Source organism: Stegodyphus dumicola, chromosome 1, assembly GCF_044657685.1.
Source record: "Stegodyphus dumicola isolate Sdum_Otavi_A_Nest chromosome 1, ASM4465768v1".
NCBI lineage: Eukaryota > Metazoa > Arthropoda > Arachnida > Araneae > Eresidae > Stegodyphus > Stegodyphus dumicola.
In genome coordinates this window covers 155,563,184-155,583,296 of record NC_140768.1, presented here as the reverse complement: position 1 = coordinate 155,583,296, position 20,113 = coordinate 155,563,184, and the positions used below count along the sequence as shown (strand labels likewise).

Below are 20,113 nucleotides of genomic sequence, written 5' to 3'. Positions count from 1 at the left end.
GACATAGGGAACTTTTATTTGTAAATATGTAGAACCCTTTCAGTTCATCTAACAATACTGCAAATAGATTTTAATTATTTTGAATCCAAGCGTCATAAAATTTCTTCTTAAGTGTCATATCTTCATTATGAAAATACCATGATAAATCATTTTTAAGTTTTAAATTGTAAAAAGGCGATTTTCTGTTTCTTATGAATTCGTTCATTCCATTTCTCATCAAATACTTATTTTATATAGTTTCTGAGTTGCCCATCATACATCGTTTTGAGGCCAAGGATAAAAATTCCAGTTCATATCTATAAATTTCGTTTCTCTTAAATATAATACAAAATAAACTAAAGAATAAGAATGTTTCAATTCATTTCATTTCCTGTAAGAATGTTTCATTAGGATAACTGATTATTCCTCTTTTTCAGGAACATGTTCCCTGTCCAACCACATAGAATTCAAAATAATAACTCGTTTAATATTCAAGATCTGCCATGTGAAAATCGGAATGACAAGACGAATAAAGCACAAAAGACACATATGAGACAAACCGTTTTAAGCTCCGATTCGTTAAAAGGCTTGGCGTTTAAACTGGAAAAGTCTAAGAAAAGGAAAAATACTGTTTTATCCGTAAGTATGCTAATCAGGTTGACCATTTTACTGGATAAAACAAGTTTTCACGGCATTTCAGGCTAAATATGAAACATTTATAGGACGGACAGTAAGCAATTCAAATAAAAAAGGTGAAGTCACTCTTCCCAAAAAGTTCTCTCATTTTATTACAGAATTAAAAATTTTCTGATTCATATTCCTTTGCAAAAGTAATCAAAGCAATCCGGAATTAGATTGCTGATATCTGGTGAAGCTTAAAATTCTAACTGATTCAGTCTTGCAAATGCTTACATAGGGAAGCATATTTTATACACCTATATAGGTTTAAAATCCAACACGTATGCTATACGCATACTTACTGGTTTGCATTCCATAGGCCTGATATATTTTTTGTTGAACAAAAATCAGTTTTTAATCATGACATGTTACTTCTTTTCGGATATAATTCATTTGAATCATACTATTTATATTTCAAGTGATCTTCCGTACATTTTGACGCACTCCTATAACTGACTTATCAAGAGTTTGTGCAGAAATTTTCTCAGAAGCTAAAAATTGATATCCGAGTACAAACAAATTAATATAAAGTAGTACATATTTACTTTATTTAAATAATATTTGACTATTAATATATGTTTATTGCTTTATTAATGTATATTTAGTAAAATGATGGAGCCGTTTTTTGCACTTAAAGTATTTTCTTGAGAAGATAACAGAATTAAAAGATTATAATTTTTCTACTGTCTTTTCAGAGATTATTTTAAAAGTGAGATGATCATTTAAAAAAGATTTTATAAAAGATTAAAAAAGACTTACACCGTTTTCTTTGAAAGCGGTATCCATTTTATATTAAGTAGAGATAGTTAAGGGAATGCTTTGAAAAGTACTGGTATATGTTAATACGCTCATTTTATGTTTTTTAAATATAAAACTGATTTAAATTTATAACGTGTTCGTTTTTAAAATATTAGTTAAAAGAGATTTATACTTTTGAAGACATAAAATGGATTATACCCCTTTCAAAGTCAACAAAATGTGAAAAATCATACATTTACGAAATATTAAATATGGGATTTCAATCGAATCAAGCCAACTTTTTCTGAAATTTTTATTAAATATATATTGTTGTCATCAGAATCTGTTTCCAAGTTTCTTTTCTAGTTTCTATTTATTGGAATGATTAGAAGGAAATGTAACAAAATAAGAGTTTATTTTATAATACCTACCTGAATCACTGTACGATTCTTAAGTGACATTATCCACTAAATTCCAATGAACGAGCGAAAATTTTTATATCATGAACAGTTTTGCTGCACATATGAAAACAAAGCAGAGAAATTATGCAGTATAGTACGCTTTTAAATAAATGTTATGTTTTTTGCGGAAAATGGAGTCACGTCACTTTTAAAGTAATTATGTTTGTAATTTAATTAACTACGTCCATTTTTATTGAAAAATTATGAAAATTTTTAAAGATTTTTTTGGTAACTGTTTATAGAGAAAAAGCTTGTAGCATATTGCATTCATTGTCAAACGTTTCAAGTAATAAAGTCGAATTACGCTGTAACAAACCCGAAGAAACCTTATTTCGCTGTATCCAATTCGATAAGAAATCTGTAAAAATTGAATGAAGAATCTGCGAAAAAATAGAAAATTTTTAATATTGTACCGAAAGAAGTGAATAATAAATTTAAGTTAAAAATATTCATACTAAGTTTTAATTGCATTTATTAAAGTAATAACAAAATTTAAGTTAATAGTTTTACACGTTAAATTACTTAACAACAGTATCGTGATTCCTCGCATTAATCTTTAAATTAGAGAATTCATGATTCCTCAAATTCCTTTTCTGGAATTGCACGTTTATAGTTATGAATGATTATTTTATTCATAAAATTATACAGTGATTTCATTTTTTAGGATAACGGATAACAAAAAATATGGAGGATTTTACTTTTAACTTTTACATAAGACATGATTGCAAAGCGGATATTCAATAACTTTTGTCAAGAATATCGTATGTCTTGCAAAAGATCTAAAAAATGTTAAACACCAATTCGGAAGACTAAGCTTGAGGATCATTTACACTCATACAAATTAGGATAAAAATTTTATTCCTTAAAAGGCGAATCAACTGTGTAGTCTAATCATAGACTCTCTAAGGCCGGTTTCGTTACAGAGAGGATCATCTATATACTGATTTATCATATACAGTTGAGCAACCGCTATAACTAACTTCAAGAGAACTTAAGTTTGGTTCGGCGTATCCAGTGGTTTATTGTATTCAATTGGATAAGCGGGGGAAGGATGGATCGTCTTATAAGTAGTGCAAAAATTTGTTTATCAATCACACAAAAAGAATAGTTAGCATTTTCACATCTCCCGAAAGAAGTTAATAATACCTCTATTATGAAAAGAAAAAAAATACTAAGAACTAATTACTATTATTATTATGTGCAATTACTAAATTTCTATTGTGTTGTTTTTCTGTTTCACCGTATATTAATAATTTTACACTGTACAAACAAACCTATAAGGATTAAAAGATTTCATTTCTTAAAAGACGAACCACCTGCATAGCAGCAAGCTAATATAAGAATCTATTCTTTACTTCCTTTTTCCCCGACTGACAACTCAAAAGAATTTGAATGGAGTCAAATATACCGATTCAAATTCTTTGCCAGAGTTAATCAACGGTTCTTTGGCTCAATGTGTTACACAATAGGATCATCCAAAGCATGTTTATTGTGTGTCCTGGTTTTTCAAGACTTGGTGTTACACCTGCCTCATGTCAAGTCAGTAACTTAAAGGCACTTTTAATTATTGATGAAGTTAGTAACTTTTCAATTGAAATTTGCAGAAATCATGGAAAACCCTTTGCAAAATACTAACAAATGTCAGTCGATAATATGGCCGAAGCTCATTATATCCAATTTGTACATTTGGAAGTTCACTATAGTCACGTAAAATAACAATAAGTGTATAGGAAATTGGATGGGACCAAAAAACTTGGGCATTATATTCGGGGTGCATCATAAACGGATTCGCTACAGCGGGTGATAGCAGCTCATCGGTACTGCAGTCTGCAAGGCAATGTGTCTGCTTACAATTAGCACGTTTGAATACGACTATATGTAAATATGAAGACTAAACTAAATGCATTTGTGGAGATTTTCTGTGTCTATAAGCTTGTGTTAATACACTTCAGACTTTACCAGCCTGGAAACGAGTTATCGCTTTAGTTTGGAAAAAAAAAATCTGATGTGTACACCACATGACTTCCTTGTACGGAATATTAAATTATACGCATTTTTCTTGCATTTCATTTAAACTTATTGGATTGAATTAAGTCTACTTCGCCGACAGCGCATAAACCACAATAGAATAAATGCATTCTTTAAAATTCACTCTAGTATTTGTTTACCCTAGCGACGCTCTGGCGCTAGATTCACTTAAAATTATTACTGTAACTAAATTTGTATTACTGTTAGTTTGCGCGCAGTGCTTCAGTACAAATTTTAAATTTTCGGAAAATACAGTTAGTTTTCTCTTTATAAAAAAAATTCTTATGCACTGTAGGGTTTATATTTATTTTAACTAACATTTATTTTAAGTTTAAACTATCTTTCCTGTCAAGCCTTACTTTCCCCTGGAACTGCCAATGCCAGAATATGTAAATTTGAGTAGAACGCGCAAGGATTCAAATTATCAGCGGAAGTATTCTGATTTAAATAGAAGGAAACGAGTTCGGTGAGAGATTCTTACTTAGCGAGCGCGGAGGTAGTTAGCGAGAATTGAAGAATCCCGCGTTGCGGCCTATGTGCTTGGCGGGAAGTAGTGGAAATTGTTCCAGTGAGCTTCAAGTCTGCTGAATTAGCAGCGGTATTGTAAAACACGGTGAGTTAGTTATTTTAGAGAGCCTCGTAGTTAGAATCTTGTCTTTACTTTCTTTTCAGGTTATTATTTTTATTTGACTGCCAAGTAGGCACAGTCTGTAAGCGTCAAGAGGACGCAATTGTAATTTATTACGTTGAATAAAAAGGGACTTAAACCCTTCACAAGGCTTATCTTTTATACAAGTTTTCACAGTCACCTCTTGGTTGCGTGCAAGTTGGAGGCGCGCAACGTTATAACACTATTAAGTAAAATAAATCAAGAAAAATAATCATCTATGTATAAAGATGACACACTGAAAATTTCATATATGTACGACAAAAACAATTTCACTTATTAAAACTCGAAAATCAGCTAAAATTTTCACTTTTTGTGTTGCGCAAAACTGATGACTCCCCATCAGTATTATATTTCGTTCACATTATAACTCATAATGCACAAAATTTATATCATTTAAAGAACAGAATTATCTAATCGTTGCCACATGTTCTATTCAAATACTATAATAAAGCTAGAATGATGTATAAAAGAAATTAAGCAAAAAAAAAAAAAAAAAAAAAGAAAGAAAAGAAAAGAAAAAAAAAAAAAAAAGAAAGAAACAGTTTTTCACAGACGATTGAGTATTTATCATTTATTTAATTCAGTTCTCACTTCGCGAGAAGGCAAAAATACATAAAAACTCAGAATATCTATATTAAAAATTACGAAGTAAATTTCAAACACTTATTTTCTCGAAAAAATTCCAGAAAGGATTAAGCATGATTTAATTCACAATAATAAATGAAGGCGTTATCTTTGTTGTTGCGAAGCTAAGTTTCTCTAGATTGGCAACAAATCCACTATCCTGCTGTTTCAAATGTAAACAAGCAATGGCTGCCATCAAAAAAATTATTAGGCTTAGCGGCACTTAAACAACTTTAAAATTGTTGATAATTCTAAAAGTATTGCATACAGATTTACTAAAGGCATAAAACCTTAACCGGAAGATAAGAACAACATAATTCAATAATTTTTAAAGCAAAAAATGTACAATTTACAATCATATAAGAGTAAAGAAACTGAGATCACTGAGCCGGGTACCAGAGTGGATATATATATATATAAATATATTTAAATACGTTTGGTGCGGCCCATTGCAACCAAAATACGAGGTGCACATCTACATGTTATAGCAGTCCTGTATACAAAATTTCAACGTTCTGAGGCTACTCGTTTTTGAGTTATGCGAGATACGTACGTACGTACGTTCGTACAGACGCCACGAAAAATTCTCTTCAGAATTAATTTCAAAGCAGTTTTATAATTTTTTTTGAAGGAAAAGAGTATTTTATTCTGTTCTTACGTACAGATATCACGCAAAAACATCGTTAAATTGCATTCGATAGCGGTCAAAATGGACATTTTCGTTGAAATATGCTGCCTGAAACTTTTCGCGATTACAATACTTCTTTTTTACTTCGTACAAGGAAGTAAAAATGAAGTCTTGAGATGCTTAAAATAACCTTTTCGTAACTCTTACATGAACACAAGGCACTCTTTTGCGACTGACGAACTTCCGCTACTTCGGGTATTAAAATTAACATAAGATAAAAGTTTAATATAAATAACGTAATCTGAAACTACAGGCACACTATGCTACTTAATACGTCTCAAGATAGTTAGCGGCGTGTATTTTAAACGTCGGCTAGCAAGATGCGAAAGCCCGAACAACTTTAGTACACAGGAAAGAATAAATAACTGCAACGCTAGGCTGTCAGAAGCTCGAACTATAAAACATTCAAACCCTCAGCTTTAATTTCAAATCATAGTAACTGGTTAATTAATACAAAATCCTACACATTCATGCTTTTATTTACCTATTTGAGGTGAAATGTGATAACAGTGTTCCCTCGCCAATTCACGCTTCATGTTTTGCGGCTTCAGTGCTTCGCAGGTTTTTCCAAAATATTCATCAAAAAATAAAAATGAAAAAAATACAACCATGTCTGCATCCATATTGCGGAAAGGAGTGTTGTTTCATGTTGATGCGTTAGAGAGAACGATCCCTGTATGTCAAACAGAGAGATGAGTTGATTCAGAGTAAATACCACGGGCTCTCATAAAGGCGCGTGTTAGCGGGTGGAAAGTAGACACAAACGTTCGTTATTGCGTTTATTAGACTGTGTGAAGAACAATATTAGATATACAGGTAGTTCGGCGCTCGCAGGCGCCATCTTGCAGAGAACAAAATCAAATTTTACATAAGGCGCGAACATGCCGCCCACCTTGAAATACTATTTCAACATTTAGTGGTTAAAATTCAGTAAATTTAAAACACAATACAATATTGAAATCATGATATAATACTTAATTTATAATACATGAATTAAAACTCAAATTGGTAATTGACACAATTTTGTAATATTTCTTCTGACCAGACCATCTGAAGTTTTAATAGTCACAACCCTAACAATATTATCAAGACCAGGATGTAACTGAGTAATTCTACCCATTTTCCATTTAGTTGGAGGTAAGTTATCCTCCTTTATGAGACACAGATCATTAACTTGAAGATTTTTAGTTGGCAAAAGCCATTTTGGTCTTTGTTGTAATCGACACAGATATTCTTTGTGCCAACGCTTCCAAAATTGTTGAACCATTTTTTGAATATGTTGCCATCTAGTGAGATGGGAAACTTCAATGTAATTTGGTTCAGGAATGCTTGTTAATGATCTACCAATAAGAAAATGACCACGTGTCAATGCTGATAAGTCATTTGGATCATTAGACAAACTTGTTAAAATTCGCGAATTAAGACAAGCTTCTATTTGTGTGAGAAATGTTTCAAATTCTTCATATGTCAATCTCGCCTCACCAACTACTCGCTTTAAATGGTATTTTGTTGATTTTATGCCAGCTTCCCAGAGTCCACGCATATGTGGCGCACCTGGAACGTTTAAATGCCATTTAATGCCATTATCAACCAAATATCTGCTAACATTTTGGTTATAAGTTGCAGACCTAGAAAGCCTTTCAAATTTCATCAGTTTGCGTTTTGCTCCAACAAAATTGGAACCACAATCGCTATATATATCACTGCTTTTGCCTTTGCGAGAAATGAACCTCTTAAGAGCTGCAATAAAAGCATCTGCTGAAAGATCAGTCACCAATTCTAGGTGAATAGCTCTTGTCGTAAAACAAACAAATAGAGCTATATATGCCTTGAATGACCTAGAGCCTCGACCCTTATTTGCTTTAATTTGAAAAGGACCTGCGTAATCCACTCCACAGCGCAAAACGCAGGAGCAGGCGAAATGCGACTAGACGGCAAATCGCTCATCAATTGATTAGTGACAGATGCTCTAATTTTGCAACACTTTATACATTTCCTTAAATAAATCTCTGATAACAGCTCTACCATTTATGATCCAATATTGTTCTTGAATGCAAGATTGCATAAGTTGTGGACCTGCATGCAAAAGTCTTTCATGGTAATGTCTAACAATGAGATGAGTTAAAATGTGCTTCTTTGGAAGCAAAATTGGATGCCTAAAGCCATATGCAAGGTTTGCATGTGGCAAGCGACTTCCCACCCTGAGAATACCTGAATTACCTAAAAATGGATTTAAAGATAAAATTTTGCTTGTACCAGATAATGATTGATTTCGGCCTAAAGTGTTAATTTCATTCTTAAATTCAACACATTGCATTAATTTAATTAACACATGCATAGCTTTAGTTAATTCACTAGTTTTTAAAAATCCACTTACCTGATCTTCTGAGTATTTACAGTTATTTACAAACCTCAGACATAATGCTACAATACGTTTAAGTTTAGTGAGAGAAGAATATTTGTAAAATAAATAATGAGCGTCTGTCAAGTGACTGGCAGCAGTTGTTGACTGTAAAGCCCATCTTTGCTCCTTTGCTCTGGCACAGAATCATTCAGTAGTGGTGCAGATAATTCTGGCTGAAAGGGAAATAAATTATACAATAAATCTGGTCCACGTAGCCACAATGAAGTAACCAGTGCAGATGATGACACACCACGCGTTGCAAGATCAGCAGGATTAGCATTTCCACTCACATGATGCCACTGGACAGGAGAAGATAAAGTCTGGATTTTTGCTACTCTGTTGGCGACGAAGGTCTTCCATCGGCTCGCATGAGATCTTATCCAGGCTAATACAATAGTGGAATCAGTATGAAAATAAACTTGTGATAGAGGAGTATTTAAAGCCCTACAGGTAAAATCCATTAATTTAGTCAACAGTAATGCTCCACAAAGTTCCAATCGGGGAAGTGATATGTTTTTTAGTGGTGCAACTCTTGTCTTGGCTATCACCAACTGAACATTGATTTGTCCAGTATCTAACACAGAACGATAATAAAATGCAGCGGCGTAGGCTTTCTCTGAGGCGTCACAAAACCCGTGCAGTTGAAACTGGTTATCTGATTCAACCAACAAGAATCGTGAAATTTTGATACTTTTAATGAATAACATATCTTCTGTAAGTTGTTTCCACTCACATTCAATATCTGGAGGAACCTTTTCATCCCACTGCAACTGATGTTTTCACAATATTTGCATAATCAATTTATACCAAACCGTGATTGGTGCCAACCATCCAAGAGGGTCAAAGGTATTTGCGATTATTGAAAAGAATGTTCGTTTGGTTAAGCCTTCAGGAGATGATGAATTGACTTTGAATAAAAACATATTTGAAGCTGGATGCCACAGGATACCTAACGTTTTTAAAGTATCATCATTGTCTATGTTCAAAGAAACATTTGATAAGCACAAATCTGGATTAATTGAATTCAAGGCTTCTTTGCTGTTAGAAGCCCATTTGGTACCTACGTATTATCGCAACCAGGTTGGCGCGATTTGTAAGTTTGAGTAAAAAAGTATGAATAGAAAGAAAATGTACATTTATTAATTACAGATAATTTTTAATACAGTTTTTTATATTATTTTGTTTTAAAATATAAAATAGGAATTAAACCCTTTCGGTTTTGAATTTGAATAAGTTGCAGAATTATTTTTTCGGCGGAAATCTTTTGGCTATTGCTTTTAGCACTGATTGAAAACCTTTTTCGCCATTAACAGCTTGAGCTTGGCGCCATATAAATTCGATAAGGTATGAGTCAAGATGATGACGGGCTGTTCCTCTCTGTTTTTTGTTGCGCCATTTGGCTGAGCCCCACATGCGCTCTACATGTTGTGTGTGAACGCCCGTGTTGGGATCCACAAAGTTATATTTGTGATTAACAGTTCCATGCAGAAATCCAGCATTTTCGAACTCACTTGTATTGTATCCTTTCCAGCAATCTGAATAAATGATGCTTCCTTCCTTGATATTTTCGCAACTTTTTTCCATCAGGGTAACGGCGCTTCTGTTAGGTACAGTAACCAAAAAAGTAATTCTGCAAAAAAGTAATTAAAGTATTTCAGGGCATTCAATCTAACCAGTAAGAAAAATAATTTCTTTACGAAAAACTACGTATAACACGTAGGGTTGCCGTAAGTAGGGTCGCCAAATTTGGCGATTTATGTGAATCTTGGCCTGGTTGTGTTAATACGTAAGTACCGCCCATTTTCTTAGAACAAATCCTGCACGTGACAACATCTGATTCAATTGCATTTGTAATTCTATAGCTTCAGTAACTGAACTGGCTCCGGACATCAAATCACCAACGTAGAATTCCCTAAGACATGTCTTGGAAGCCAAAGGAAAATTAGTTGCTTCATCTATGGCTAACTGCTGTAAACATCTTACCGCAAGGTACGGTGCCGATGCAGTACCGTAAGCAATCCTAGTTAATCGAAAATCCTGAATTGGTTTATAAATTGAATCGCGCCAGACTATTCTCTGAAAGTCTGCATCTTTTAGTATAATTTGTCTGTACATTTTCTCTATATCTGCAGTTATAGCTATTCTGTGAATTCTGAAACGAATAATTAATGTTGTCAGATAAGTCTGCAACTGTGGACTAACCATCAATTTCTCATTAAGAGAAATGCCGCTAGAAGATTTTGCAGAACCATCAAATACGACTCGAAATTTATCACCATTTTATCAGGAACTGAATGGTGCGGAAGGTAAAAACTAGAATTAGCTGGAACATCAATTTGATTTTCTGGAATCAATTCCATATGACCAAGTTGTTGATAGTCCTCCATAAATTTGTGATATTGACTGGAAAGAGATTTATTCTTAATAAATTGACGTTCAGTGCTTTGTAAACGATGTACAGCAACATCCCTTGATGACCCAAGTTCATTGCCAGATCTACGAAATGGAAACTTAACAACAAATCTACTTGTTGAATCAAGAGAAAAATTCCGCTTGAAATGATTTTCACACTCAATTTCTTCTTCTGTGTAATGCTTTATCTCCGAAATTTCTTCCAATTTCCAAAATTTTTCAAGCTGGAGCTGAACATTGGTACAACTAGCATGATTAGATACAATTGTTTGTGATACACGTTTAGTCTTTCCGATAATGACCCAGCCGAATATTGATTCCAAGGCTGTTAACGAATGACCCGGAACAGTTAAACGTCCATGAAGCATTATCTCGCCAAATACATCTGCGCCTAAAAGAATATATATTGGGCCAGGCTGGAAACAATTTGTATCTGCCAACCACAAATGTTTGAAAGATGTCAAAACAGATCTATCAACTTGATATTGAGGAAGGTCGCAAGTGATTTTGGGTATAATTAATGCATTAACTGAAATGCTTGCTTTTTTATAAAATGGAAATATTACTTGTAATTGAACTGAACCTGAAACCCTTCCAATTTTTTGCGAGCTCATTTGCGATCCTGCATTTTTGTAAATCGCCATTAATATCTTTAACATAAACAACCGCAGTAGGCAATAAAACTGCTTGCGTGACAGGCACCGTGGCGTTATTGCTACTAATAGCAGAAGTTCCGTGGGTATATGACATTTTTCATCATTTGAATTTTTAGAACATAACACTGTATTATGTGGCTTTGAACAATATTTACACATGCCTGCACGACATTTAAAAATGGGATGCGTTTTACTATCCTTCAAACAATTAGCACATAATTTATTCCTTTTAATAATATCCCATTTTTCTTTGATAGGGAGTTCTAAAAAACTATCACATTTAAATAACTGAAAATGAGAATTACTCTTACAATGAACACACACATTAGCCACAAGTTGGGACGAAAAAGCGTATCTGCTACCTGAACCGCGAGTTTTAATTTCAGAAGGAATTCGACCGATCATGCTATATGCAGTGCCGGCCTGAGCAATCGCCAATAAAACTGAGCGCAAAAAATTGGATATACTTCAAAATAAAATTCTACGTAGCATTGTGAATGCACCTTGGTACGTGAGAAACTCTATAATTCATAACGACCTGGATATTCCATCTGTGCATAACTTTATACTCATGACAGCTCACAACTTCTGCGAGAAGATGAAGCATAGTCAGTATAACGCAATTAAACAAATGTTGGATTATAATCCAACCATTGAATACACTGTCAAACGCCCAAGGATAATTCATCACAATTCGTCATGGTAGTAACTTGTAAATTTTAATTTTAAAATTTACTTGAACTCTGAAATTGGACTCTATCCTATTATTTGTGTTGCATCTTATACTTATGTTAATCAAGAAAATTTTTTATTCAAGATTTTTATGTTACTATTTCATTTTTTAAATTATTTTGTATGAATTTTTACTTTATCGTATGATTCTACGAACTTTTGAACTTTTTACGGCCTATCTAGCTACTGCATACTTCTGAAGGACTTTGAACTCTTATGCCATTCACAGCTTCAAACTGTCTTCGCGCCATTTTCATGATGTCTCACTATTGCTTATCCTGCACTCTTACTAGCTATATTGCACTCACCACCTGCATTTGCCATACAACTCACTGAACCTGCCTGCATGCTTCAATTTAATGCCATTGCTTACCACTGCACAATTTTTATGATGAACGCCTACTTTCGTAAGTATTAAGATATGCCTGCTCACGCAGCTGAATTTTCTTCGCCCACGGGTGTTGGTACTTCCCTAGTACCATTTTATTTGAAAATATCTTTGCCTAGTGCACTTTAATGCGGTCTACTGGCGAAAACTCTTTAGTAGTTAATGACCAGAAAAAAGTAAGTCATAATAAATTTCAGAAGGCAAAACTGCCTTCTCCCTCTGGCACTTCGCCAAAGAGGCAATAGCATTCGCTCTGTTTAAAATAAAACGTTTGAATTCAGCGAAAGCAGAAATTTTCTTGTTCGAATGCTCTATCGTCCACTCTTTTAGTGTTTCATGATCAAGTTTTCCTTTTAACAGAAAAATAATCATAGTATCCCAATGCTCTACCGGCTGTTTAAGGATTTTTAATGTATCAATACACTGTTGTGTTGTATCAATTAATCTCCGCAAACCTGAAGCTGATTCATGTTTTAGAACAGGTTGTGAAGTTAATTTATTTAATGCTGCGTTTATTATTTCTATTTCGTTTTCATAACGTTCAGTAAGCGCTTCCCATGCCTTTTCATAATTCGCACTTGAAATTTGAACTGATTGTAGTAAAACAGCAGCTTCACCTCTCACAGAAAGCTTAAGATATTGCAATTTTTGACTGTCACTTAATGTACTATTATTTCCAACACTGGCAAGAAATAAATCCCTAAAGGATATCCAATCAACATAATTAGAAGTAAACACTGGCAATTCCACGCGAGGAATGAATTCTGTAGCACGCCATTACGGGGTGGATGAATTTACAGTGCGGTACATCAAGAAAGACGAAGCAAACATCCGCGAAACTGCTTCAGTAACCTTCAATAAAGAAGCGAAACGTGTGGTAACTCCGCGTAATAACAGAATTGTTAAAATGGAAGCTGCACTGGTATTGTGGATTGCTGATTGCAGGAAAAAGACAGTGAGTTTGAGATATGATCAACGTAAAGGCCAAAGCTATCTACGACCAAATCTTGCCCGATGACGATAATGAAGAGGCTGAAGAAGGTTCCGACGAATCTCAAGCCAGTAATAGCGCTGCCAGGAGTGATTCACCTCCTCGAGGACGAGGCTTTTCAGCTAGCAAAGGCTGGTTCGAAAATTTTCAGGAACGATACGGCCTTAGAAACGTGCTTCTGTATGGCGAGGCTTCCTCTGCTGACAATGATGCTGCTTGTCCTTACGTGGAGGAAGAGTTTCCTAACCTCATCAGTAAGGGAGGCTACCTCCCTGAACAAGTTTTCAACATGGATGAAACATGCCTTTTTTGGAAGAAGATGCCTTCGCGTACATTGCTCTTCAAGGATGAAGTGAAGAGGTTAGGCTTCAAGGCTCACAAAGATCATGTGACTGTCATCATGGCTGGCAATGCTGCAGATTTTGTACTTAAGCCAGGACTTATTTATAAAGCCAAAAATCCACGGGCATTAACAAACAAAAATACGGCTCTATTGCCCGTGTTCTGGATGCATAACTCCAAGGCCTGGATAACGAAAGCTCTGACCCTTGAATGGTTTTTCCATTGCTTCATTCCCCAGGGAAAGCCGTATCTGGTAGGAAAGAGCCTCCCCTTTTAGGTCTTTCTTCTGATGGACTGTGCAGGAGGCCATGCAACGGACCTGCAATATGACGATGTGCAGGTAAAATTTCTGTCCCCGAACACTATATCTCTAATTCAGCCGATGAATCAAGGCGCAATTTGTTCCTTTAATGCACTCTTATCTCGATGACAATGACGAATTCACCTTGAAAACATACTGGTGCAGTTACAAAATTGCTTCATGTTTGTCTAATATTCAGCGAGCATTAAAGGACATGAAGAATGAGACCATAAATTCTTCCAGTTAGAATTTTTGGCCGAATGTGGTGTACGACTATCCAGGCTTCACTCCTAAAGAATCATCACTCAGCGGGAAAGAAGGGGGTGAGGCTGGCTCACATCATAAAGAATGACGGATTTGTCGACATGACAAAAGAAGACATCAGCAATTTTATCGATTGCCACTCGGACCCACAAACCGATGAAGACCTCCTCCTCACAAAGTCTGCAAGTGAGGAAGAAGACGAAGAAGAAACTGAAAAGCGTGGCTTTACCCTGGAGAATCTGCAACATGGCAAGAGAGATGCAACAATTTGCACAAAACAATAACGACAATAAGGTTCGAGCTGTCGAGTTCAGCAATCGCGTTGACGGGTGTATGTCCTTCTACAGGGGAATTTTTAAGGAAAAGAAAAAACAAAAACAACAACTACCCATTACCATGTTTCTCTCCAAGGTAAAGCCCCCGGCTCTACCGTCAGCGCCTTCAGCAGAAGAGTCTCCGAATTAGCCTAAAGCTTCTACGAGTCAAGTAAAAGCTTCTCCTCCGCCGCCAACACAAGACTCTTTGCCTCTCTCAGAAAGCAATGTAGATTAATATTAATTACTGTATAAGGTTTTTTAATTAACCTTATTAATTAGCACTGATACGTTTAAGTAAATACGTATAGTGTTGTAATTTTTGTCTTAAATGTATAAAGTATAAATACTGCTTACATATTTAAAACATTCTTGCACCCGCATAAACCAAAATTCCTAGGAGCAAATCCTACTTCGCAGTTTTTCAGCTTTCGCTGAATGTTCTGGTCCCCATAAACCGCGAAAAACGAGGAATCACTGTATAGTAAAAAAAGAGTTAAGTGTTATGAGACAGTCTTTTTGTAAACTTAATAGCATTTTTGTATTCCTACAATGCTTTAGAAATAAAGGACCTCTATTTTTAAAATGCTTCAGTTTGGTATCTGTAACTAAATAATAAAAAATTTCGTTGAATTCCTGGGATGTATTTTGAGACTATAACATGCTGAAGACTTCATTAAAAAACTCATTTCCATTCGTTTTATTTCAAATAGGGAAAAGGTTACTTTTAATCCCGTTGTGAAACTGCATACATTAAAATTCATCAAAGACTAAGCTGTTGTCGTCTGATATTTCGCATTTCGTATTTGTGATCTGGGTTTACTATTTCCTTAAAGGAGCACCTGAATAAACCGAACATGACATATTAGGAGTCCACGCATTGCCATTTCACAATGAGAGTAAACATTGCATCGTGATCTTTTGAGAATTTATGCGTGCCTACATACACGGCATCGTGACTCGGTGTGAACTAACCGAACGTCCAAACAACTGAAATCTCTAACTACGCATTTGCGATTGACGCTAATATCTACTTTACAACTTCAAGGACTTTTTATGCAGTAATCCTCCAAATACTTCAACTTTCTTTACCTTCTATTCTTCTTTTATCGGTTTATCTGCCGAAAACTTCTTTTCATTCATAAAGGTTATGAAATTCCATTCATTACGGATACGGGTTTCCGCGCTTTACGTTGAAAGTTCCTGTAAAAATTGTCATAAATCGATAAGAGAAACGCAAAGAAGCAATTATCATTAATTTATAAGGTAAAATTGTTTCCTTTCCTAGGACTCTAAAATCTATCAAGTCATATTAAATAATATTTAAAACCCAAAACAAAATTAATGAAATTAATGAAATTGTGAAAACCCAATCCATATAAATCGAAATAATACATGCACTCTCTAATTTCCCTTTTCCAAATCTGGGAAGAGCGCAAGCACATTTGTAGGTTTGGAAGTTGTAGCAACGATGAAAATGCCTTAAATTTAATCGTCGGTTATTTGACGATAGGAGATACAAAGAAAAAAAGATGAAAAAAAAAAAAAGAGAGAGAGAGAGAGAGAATGAATGTCGTCTTTATTATATTTCGTATCACCTAAGCAGTCTAATATATTTATGCCAACCTGCCTGTGTGTGAAAAGTCAAGCTGCGTCATATTAGGTGATGCTGCAAGGCCTTGAACTTTACGGTATGCTTGTCTTCTTGAAATGTCATGCCTTTCTCTAGCGTACAGTTCTTCAAGATCAGTCAAAAATTACTCGTAAAAGTGAAATAGCCCTGACTGCTCTTTCACAACTAAAGTCATGCTTTTTTCCGATTATTGCAGCATGCAACAAATTACGGTTGCAATAATTGAAATATTTTCTCCGTGTTTCATTTTTTTTTTTAAATGTAAATATTCTTTTCGAATTTATATTGGTAACCCAAAAATGTATTAATGTAGGGGTTTCGCAAAAGCGAAGTAGAGTAATGTCAACTCATCTAAAGCTAGAAATATGAGTATACCATTGAGGTTACTATATGATCAAAATGGTTATAATAATGCATATCGTGCAAAAAATCGAAGAATATAAAAACATGCTGTGTAGTAATTATTTTTTTTTTATTCTTTTCATTTTTTGGGGGGAGGGATAAGGATACGAAAAATTAGTAATACGGAGAGAAAATACCATACATTCTCCCCCTAATTAAAGAGCAACTAGGGAGGAGAGAAGCAAATTGCCAAATCCATATGGTGACCTAGCATCATCCACCAAACTTGAATTAGGGCATATTTGAACAGACTATTATGGCTTGTCGGAAAAGGAAACGGAAGAAATCTGCAACATCCTTGCCGGGATTCTAACTCTAGACCTTCGGATTGCTAGCTAGACTTGTTTTCTAGTTACACCTCAAAGGAACGTTGTAAGAAGGGAGATATATCTTACATTCTTTCCCACTTAAAAGGCGATAGAGGAGGAGAGAACCCAACCACTAAATCCTGGTGGTTACAAATTATTATCCACCACATCTTAGTTCGGGGGGGGGGGTTCACGTGTAGAATCTTGTAGAGCAGAGAACATGAAAATGAAAAAGTCCTTTGTCATGATTTGAACTCCGGATCTCCCGACTGCCAGCCGGAGGTGCTTTCCCTTCCACGAAGGCGCGCTGTAAGGAGAACTACTTTACAATGTTGTGAAACACAACTGAAAGAAACTTTGAGCACTTGCAGCAATGCTTTTCATTTTCCTGATAATTCAAGTTCGGATTATAAAGACAATATATGAAGTTCTTGATTTTAGTCAGGGAAAAAATTAAAGTCAATAATTGTTGGGTTATCGCATCAATTATTGGGACATGAGTTTTTATATAGCTCTTTTATTTTTCAAAATTAACGTGAACAAGTTCTTATTTTGCAATTAAATCTTTCATCCTCTGCTAGTTCCTCAACAATTACAATGGGATTTTTTTCCACCAGGATTTGTAGGACGCCGTCATTGAGCTCTGCAGAGGAGCCTAGTCTTAAACTGTAGTTTCCGGCTTAGAATTTCTAGAAGCACCGTTGATACTGACTAAACGTTTATTGCCCGATTCCTAAAAACTGCATTAATATCCATATTCATAAGTATTTAATTTAGTTCATAAAACAGAATATGCCAAATTCTTTGCCCCTGTAACACTGTCTTTCTTCTTTGTCCTTATAGCACTGAAAAGGAACTGTTAAAAATCTAATCGCACTCTTCAGAACTTGCAGCAAGAGTAAGAACAAGGAAGAATTACTACGTGTTTTTATAGCATGTTGTCGCAGATAGATTATCCCGTCTCCCCTCCAACTCCCATGCAACTTAAAAAAAACTACAATTTTTATGGGATGACCCAATATGTACATAACTTCTGATCATATAATTAACGTAACAATAGCTAACTTTCAATGTGTTGTTAAGAGCTTATGATCAAAATAAATAAAATGGCCTGGAAAATTATTGTGAGTCCATGAAACAGGTAAGTGACGTTCAGTCTTAGTTTGCTATTAAGAAGAAATTCTTTGTCGCTTAATGAAATCTAACTTACACTCCCCCCAACTACCACCAATCTTCAAAAAGTGAAACTATGTATTTTTATCTAATTGAATCTAAAGCTGATTTTCTTTTCAAATTTTGAAATTTAAATGCTGTGTAACTTCTCCTTTCCGTATTCCCCACCAAAATGCAAATGAGTAGCCAACATTTAAAGTAATGTGTAACTCCTTAGCAAGCTTTCGAATGCTTGCATACTGATCTTCTTCCGAAAGTTCTCGCAAGCGGGCCTCATCAACATCAGAGGCCGTCCAAAGCGATCTGCTTAGTCCTTAGTTTTGAACTATCGGTACCAAACTTTCACCATACCATAGTGTGATACGATACAACATTAGTACCTAAAGCTATGCACGTGATTTGGTGACATTCTGTAGCTGACGTTTTGCAACAGAACTGGAAGTAAATGATGGTTCTAATCTGATTGAGTGATAGCTCCTTATCAGACTCCTTGTACTTAACGATATTTTTTTTACAAATTTCACAATGCAGTGTTCTAAAGCAAGCCTCTTTTTCTCAAATGCCAAATATCGTGCTTGTCAAAATATGATTAAACACCCCAACGTGTACTGTTTGAGCAGATGATATTTGCGGTAGCGGGAAACTTTCTTTAAAACCGGATATCAAGATGTATTAATATCTCTGAAAATAATATTAAAACTAATTCTGAAAATGAACAAAAATGAGCTAAAATGATGTTTTTCTTCATCTGAGCTTAAGCTGCTAAGGTGCAGGAATTTCAAAATGCATCTGAGACTTTTTTAAGCTATGATGTGTCCTACACTTTAAGATACTTATTTCTCTATATGCTTTCAAATAGGAGGACGATATTATTCAATAAAGTGATAATAAACAAGAAACCAACCTGTCGTGAGTGTCATTCACTCCAGTATCTTCAGTTTCAAAGGACTTAAAAACCGTATGTTTTCATATCTTCTAACAGCTCGTTATTACACAGTTCGAAACGAACATAATTTTAAAAACGCGTATTTAAAGTTATTTAGATTTTTTTTGTCTATCTATTAACTGGATAAGCAAATACTGTATAACGTAAGATATACTGTTTCATTTATTACATGGTTATATTTCCGACATAGCATAGTAGAATAATTTGGGATTCACAGGCAAATCTCTTTGTAAAAATGTACTATTTTTAATTTCATTGTCAATTGCTACAGGAAGAAAATATTTTTTACTAATGACAATACCAATTTGGATAAACAGTCTGTGGTTTATCGGAATAAATTACCACGAATAAATTCTCTTTTGGACACAAGACTTCATATAGAGAGTACGTGACAATAATTTAAATATCTGTTTCAATAATATTTTAGCATTAAAAAAAACAAAGGTACTTTAATACTATAATTATTATCTCAGAATGAGTATGCTAGGATTGTGTTATAGATCAGATTAGTGGAATAAAATATAGAATATCGTAGTTACCTAAGGAAGGGATCCCTTCATTAAGATGTTTCTAATAGCGAAACTGGATTATATTTATGTTACACATGCGAAAACCATGAGGAAAACCCATGCAGTAAACACATTCGAACAATATCAATATTCCAGTGTTCAGATGTCTTGTAAATTCCACTGTTGGTAGATCCAAATGATTTAAGAATATCACTTCTTAATTGACCACAAATGTAATGCAATTAAATGTGCTACAGGCTCATAACTAATATGTCTTTTTACATTGTTTCATTTTATCAATTTAGATCTTAGTTATAAATATGGAGCAGAATTAAAATCTAGCATTGTAATTTAAGAAATAAAGGCGGGGAAATAAGCAGGAAATATGGTATATAGCGACTAAGATAATTTTAATTAATTTTAATAATAATTTCTTAAAAATGCTATTTTATTTACTGCTTTAAATCGTAAT

At 34.4% G+C, this 20,113-nt stretch overlaps 1 protein-coding gene across 3 annotated transcripts in view; it reads left to right on the top strand.

Moving 5' to 3' along the window:
- Positions 1-20,113, top strand: part of LOC118186767 (spermatogenesis-associated protein 22-like) — a 163,653-nt gene that overhangs the window by 77,594 nt on the left and 65,946 nt on the right. For all 3 annotated transcript variants that reach the window (XM_085822351.1, XM_085822346.1, XM_085822348.1), the window contains exon 4: positions 417-618. In XM_085822351.1, the coding sequence (XP_085678477.1) occupies positions 417-618 (202 nt within the window). The remainder of the gene's footprint in view (positions 1-416; positions 619-20,113) is intronic.